Source organism: Pteropus alecto, unplaced genomic scaffold (genome assembly GCF_000325575.1).
Source record: "Pteropus alecto unplaced genomic scaffold, ASM32557v1 scaffold700, whole genome shotgun sequence".
Lineage (NCBI taxonomy): Eukaryota > Metazoa > Chordata > Mammalia > Chiroptera > Pteropodidae > Pteropus > Pteropus alecto.
Genome location: NW_006429611.1, coordinates 412,703 through 418,705, shown reverse-complemented (window position 1 = coordinate 418,705; position 6,003 = coordinate 412,703). Strand labels below are relative to the sequence as shown.

Below are 6,003 nucleotides of genomic sequence, written 5' to 3'. Positions count from 1 at the left end.
GCTCGCCGCCCCCTCCGCCCACCTCCCCGCCCGCCTCCCCGCTCCGCGCAGCCACCACCCTCGCGTCTGCCGCGCACACCGACCCTCTCCGCGCGAGACCCCGTGGGAGAGGCGACCCAGCCGGCGTGGTCACTCTGTCCTGTTCTCCGTCCCCTGCCCCCTCGCTCACTCGCTCCCGCACATGCTCTTTGCGCTTGCGGGGTCGTGCGCAGTGCGGCAGGCCGGCCCCCCTGCCCTGGACCTCCCGCACCCTCGTGAAGGTAGCGCACGTTTGACCGCGTTAGTTTTTGCTCGTCCCCCGCCCCACGGGACTGTAAGTTTCAGGGGGCACCTTTCTGTCCCGTCCAAAACCGGAGCCCAGGTTGCAGATCAGCAACACCGAGGACAGCTGGATGAACACGGTGGGGGGGCGTCGTTCTGACCCTTTAAGGTCAGACAGGTGGACCTCGGGACGGTCGGTTAGGTCCCAGCGCTGTTCTTCCTGCCTCCCGTTTTCTCAGTGGGACGGAGGTGGTGCTGTCTCCTAGGGCCGTGCAGGGATCTGGTCAGTCCGAATGCACGCGAACAGTTGTGTCTGGTGGCACACGCATGTTTGCTGCCGCAGACAGCAGAGGTTCTCAGCGTGGGGTCCCGGTGCATCAGCAGCCTCACTGGAAACTTACTAGAAATGCACGTTCTCAGGCCCCCGTGCACCTACTGAGCAGAGACACTGGAGGTGGGGCCCAGCAATCTGTTTCAACGAAGTGAACTTGAGTACTGTCTTCACACTGAGTAAGGAATGGCTTAGACAGTCCCCCTTGGACACCCGCCCCCCCCCACCCCCACCTTTCCCGGTTTACCCACTAGCCCTGGTTTCCTTGCAGTGTTCAGATCGCCCTGTGCCTGGAACAGACCCTGCTGCTCCTCGCCAGCCAGGTCCTCTGAGCCCCGTGCCCTGCTCTTCCCTTAAGACGGTTCACCCCCCTGAAACTTCCCCCTTGAGTTTTAAACTGTCACACAGCGGTGCTCACTTCGGCAACTCTCGTCATCCACCGCATGGATCCTGAGCTGTTTGCTCCAGTGTCTTCTCATCTTCATATTCTCGGCACCTTAAAAGTGTCACTTCTAATGTAGAAAGAAGCTGGCACTTAAGAGCTCAGCCCTGGCTCGCTGCTGTGCTGCTGTGAGCCTGTGCTCCTGAGTAGAAAACACTTCTGTTTACTTTTACAGAAAACGTTTTAATTTAGTCAGAATTGCTGCTGGAGGTGTGGACATAATGTGTGTGGTTCTTCGGCATCTGTCTTCTTGTGTTTTCTTGTTGCAGCTCTGGATTAATCGGATTTCAGCCGCCTCCCAGGAGCACGGCTTGAAGTACCCAGCTTTCATCGTCGGCCTAATCAAGGTAAGGGTGCAGATGGGGTCCTGCTGAGAAGCCGGCCCGGCAGCATCCTGACGCGGCTCTCATGCTCTGGGTGGAGTTCTGGCAGGTTCACAGACTCGCCCTTGCCGTGATGGTGGCAGAATTGAAAATGGACATGGGGTAACAAAACAGGCCCGGCGTTTCCCTGTCTAAAGAAGCAGGGAGAGAAACTTGGCTTTAGCTTTAGCTTTGAAGTCTTCACACTGAATGAGATCTGATGAGGCATAGATAAAGTCAGAACTCCTACAGTCAAAAAGGAAGGGGGCCAAATATATGGTGACAGAAGGAAATTTAACTTGGGTGGTGTAGACACAGTGCAACGTACAGGTGACATTATCGAATTGTACACTTGAAACAATTTTATTAACTGATGTTACGCCGTAAGTTTCATAAAATTAAGAAGAATGTCTTGGAGGGAACAGATTAAGCATGTGTCACAAAGTGTCGGTGACTTTCATCTGGTGACGATGCCATTTCCTCTGCTTGTGCGTGCATTTACGTGTTTTCTTCACAAGTTAAGGGGAGTGGCTGCTGGGCCTCTGCCTGGTACCAGGCCCTCTTCGGTACTTTACAGAGGTCCTCAGGGTAAGTGTAGAGGTGACATTCTCAATTTACCGATGGTGAGCCAAGGCTCATAAAGGAGAGGGGCTTCACCCAGGTGGCAAGAGAGGCGCTGCCCCTTCTGCACAGCTGCGTTTCATTCGTGGCGACCACCCGCCTTTCCTCTGTGCCTCAGACCCGCAGAGTTCCTCGGCTCTGAAGTCACTTGCAGTTTCCCTTGGCGGATGACTTGTCGTCTCTTTCTTGTGAGGACTGGGAACACCCAGTGTGCTCCCTGTTTCCTCTGCTTGTGCCTCACGTGCCTGTTCTGTCGTTTCATTGTTTGTAAATGGGAAACGTGATGTTGTCTTCTGACCTGACTTAAAGGGTCACCCCAGGCCAGCAGTCCCTAGTTCTGTCTGGGTGGTGACCATTGACCCTAAACAGGGTACTTGGCTTCCAGACATCAGGACTGGATGCCAGCCGCCTCTCCCACGTCACCTCCTGCAGGGACACGCTCCCTTCTTTGTCCACACCCGTCCTCCAGACTCCTGCTCGGATGAGACTCACCACTCCCACCCCCACCCCCCAACCCCCACTGCTCGTCTCACCTCCCTGGGCAGCTCTGGGTCCCGTGAGGGCAGAGACTGCCCAGCAGGAGCGCTGCAGTGCGGCTGCCTCCGTGGCGTGGTGGGCTCACACGGGCTCATCTTCTTCGCAGTGCCAGGTGGAGCTTAACAGGAAAGTGCTCGCAGATCTAGCCATCTACGAACCAAAGACTTTTAAATCTTTGGCTGCTTTGGCCAAAAGGAGGCGACAAGAAGGATTTGCTGCTGCCTTGGGGGACGGGAAGGAACCTGAAGGCATATTTTCCAGAGTGGCTCAGTACCGCTGAGGGGACCCCGACACCACCTGCCCTTTGTCGCTGAGTGTCTTAGGACGATCTAGCTGTAGAAGGACTGACAATCACGGCCAGTTTTGATTTGCAGTCATGTTAACATTTCAGTGACAGTGTGAGAGGAAAGGTCCTGCCTTCCCTCGTTGGGACAGACTGGAAATAAAGGTTGTGCGAATAAAGTGTGTGGCGGTCAGTTCTCTGGCACCAAGCGAACTCCTTGGGTGCACTCTGCCTCGTGTGCCTGGTGCTTGTCGCCATCTGGCGGAAGAGGCGGCCAGGGCGAGGGACAGGTGAGCTTGTGCGTCCTCGCGGAACCTCAGCTCCTCCCCTGCAAGAGGGCTGTTTGCACCAGAACTCGGCACTCAGGCTCCTTTCTGGGCCGTGAGGGTGGCCCGTCCAGCACCCAGCCCCCCAGCCCCAGTCTGGCCCCACCTGTGCCTGACTTTGCCCTTCCCAGCAGGGACTCCGTGACTCAGCTCTTCTGGCAGTCTGAGTGCCAGCCTCAGTTTCCCCACTGCTTCTCTCCCTCCCCAGCCCAGGAGGGGCAGCAGGCAAGGTGGCTCTTCTGGGCCCTGTTACCTTAGCCCCGTGGGGCTGGTTCCAACCTTGGCCTCACTCATTTGCATCTTGAGCCCCTCTTGGCCTCGCTCTGGTCTCTGCCTCTAGGCCCCCTGGCATTGGGTGTGCAGTTGGCCCCACCGTGCCCCAACAGCTCTCACCAAAGCTGTCTGTCTCCTGGAAGCAAACCCAATGGACATTGTCAGCTCTGGACCCTTCCCTCAGAGACCACGCATTCCCTTCCCACCGCTCCCCAGGGCCCTGCCCTCCACTCTCTCATACCATCGGCCAGGAGAGCTCTTCAGTGCCACAGTAGCACTACTCTGCTTGCTGACGACTCCTGCATCTAGCTGGCAGTGCCCACCTTCCCCCCACCCCATGCTCCCATGCTGGGTCCTGTGGCGACACCATCCTGCATCCTTTGCCAGCAGTCCCTTGGGGATCATATTGGGTTCGTTCCGCCGACTCAGCACCCACTTCCAACCGTACACAGCCAATCAAATCCTGGCCATCTGCCTGGTGAGCTCTCAAAATGTTCACTTTTCACCATCGTCACTGCCATCTAGCATCTCTTCTGGTTCCAATTGCTGCACTGGCTTCCTAAGACTCCTAGCTCTTGTCACTGTGTCTGATGACAGCCACTAAGTAGACCAGAAACATTTCAAGGCCCTGGGGATGAGCCTTGTTCAGCTTTTTTGTTGCACCTGGCTGTATGCACAAGGTGCTCAATGCACATCGCTCATCAGTAAGTAGCCACTGAATGGGCAACAGGGTGGAGGATACAAAGAGCCCTTCGCTGCATGTGTGGGGCTGCCTTTTCTTGATCAGTAAAGGATAATGGGGATATGGCAAAGAAGCGTGGGCTGGCCCCAGCACCCACTCCCTCTCCAACCCACTCCCTCTCCAACTGTCCCCAGTTCCGGGCCTGGCCCTGACTGGCTAGAGCCATCAGTTTTTACCTATCTCTGGCCACTTGCTGTGTAGGGGATGGACAAAGAGCCAGGTAGGGCAGTGAGAAACAAGCTGTTTCCTGCGGTTTCCATGCAAGAGGAAATCCCGCCTTTCCCACCATTCTCACATGGCCACTAGCCCTGCTGAAAGTTTGGGTTAAGTGTAACAACAGGTAACTAATACTGCGTCTGCTCCTCTACTACAGGTGTGTTAGCACTGCTGTCAGGTGACTTAAAAACCATCAGAAGTTGGCAGTCACTAAACTGGAGAGCGCTGGTATAGCCGATGAGGCATGGAGAGTCAGTGAAGTCAGGAGGGGTTCCCGCTGCTTGCAGGATAAAGTCCAAGCTCTTTACCACTGGTGCCCAGGGTTTCCCAGCCTCCCTCCCCTACCCCTCATTCCCTGGAGGAACTCATGCCTTTCCTTGTGCTGCCATGGGTTTTGTAGAAACATCGAGTTCAACGTTTCAGCTGCTCTCTCCTGTGGGCTCAATTCTGAAGGCAAGGATTTTGGTAATCTGGTGTTAATATTTGTACCCAAACCTAGACTCGCTTAAGACTGGAAAGTAATGACGACAGCTGCCAGTATTAATTCAGACAAAAAGAAAAAGAGCCCTCTAAACGGATCCCGAATAAAGCCCATAACTTCAGAACGCAGAGCAGAAGCTGGGATCCAGGAGAAAACGTCAACCCCCGAGCCGGGGAGAAAGCGGGCTTAGGTGGCTCTGTGGGCGCCCCGCCCGTTTGCTCCCCAACCCTGGAGCTGCGGGAGTCTTCTCTGGATCCTGGGCGACCCCAAATGCGCCGAACGTAAACAAAAAGCCGGCCAGGTATTTCCTTGGCAATAAGGATTTATTGGGGATGGGGGGAGACTGCATCCGGAACGTTGCAGCCCCAGCGAAGGTTCTGCCCGGAGGAAAATGGAGGAGACACCTCATCGAGGGGAAGAGGAAGTCAAGGGGCGGGAGCTCCCCCCACCACACGAGTGTGAGGGCGCCTTCCGCACGTCCGTCCCATTCCGATCTGGGTTAAGGTCTGTCATCAATTTTCACACTCTCCACCACCTCCCAGGGGGCCTCCGAGGCCTCACCCTTCCACTCAAGCCCTGGACCCCTAGGCTCCCATTAGGTTCGTGGGACGCAATTCGGCGGAAGAACAGCCACCAACCACTGCGCCCTGGGGGCGGATCGTCGCGCCCAGCCTGCTGCCCGCGAACCCCCTTGGGATCAGCGAGACATCGTACCCCCCACCCCCGCCCCAAGGAGCCTTGGCACTGCGATGTGGGCGTCGCGAGCTCGCGGCTCTTTGTGAGGAAAGTGCAGACGCAGCGGAAGGCCTGGGGCAGCACCTGGCAGCTAGTGCTTCCGGGTTAAGGTCCAGTCCGCGGCGTCGCCGGGGCGCCGCGGGTTCCCCTGGGTAACAAGCCTTCCTCCGCCCACGCCGGGTTCCGGCGTAAGCCACGACGCTGACGGGCAGGCCTCACAGCCAATCGTGGCAAGGCGGCGCCGGGCCGCCCGCAGGTCGAACCAATGGCTCGCGGTTGGGCGGGGCGGTCGCGGCCGTAGAGCGTCGCGAGAAGCCGCCCTGTCGGGAAGGAGCCCGAAGAGGAGTCGGCGGCACAAAATGGCGGCGGCGGCAGCGGCTGCGACGGCAGTCA

General features: G+C 57.3%; 2 protein-coding genes across 2 annotated transcripts in view; both read left to right on the top strand.

Moving 5' to 3' along the window:
- Window positions 1–3,017, top strand: part of MRPL20 (mitochondrial ribosomal protein L20) — a gene marked incomplete at its 5' end in the record, with an annotated part of 3,368 nt that extends 351 nt beyond the window's left edge. Inside the window, 2 exons of the mRNA XM_025047943.1 lie at window positions 1,304–1,381; window positions 2,661–3,017. Coding sequence (XP_024903711.1) covers window positions 1,304–1,381; window positions 2,661–2,834 — 252 coding nt within the window. The remainder of the gene's footprint in view (window positions 1–1,303; window positions 1,382–2,660) is intronic.
- A 2,937-nt stretch (window positions 3,018–5,954) lies between these two features.
- Window positions 5,955–6,003, top strand: part of CCNL2 (cyclin L2) — an 8,218-nt gene continuing 8,169 nt past the window's right edge. Inside the window, 1 exon segment of the mRNA XM_006903903.2 lies at window positions 5,955–6,003. This exon segment is cut by the window's right edge and continues 8 nt beyond it. Within this exon segment, the coding sequence (XP_006903965.1) occupies window positions 5,970–6,003 (34 nt within the window). The 5' untranslated portion in view covers window positions 5,955–5,969.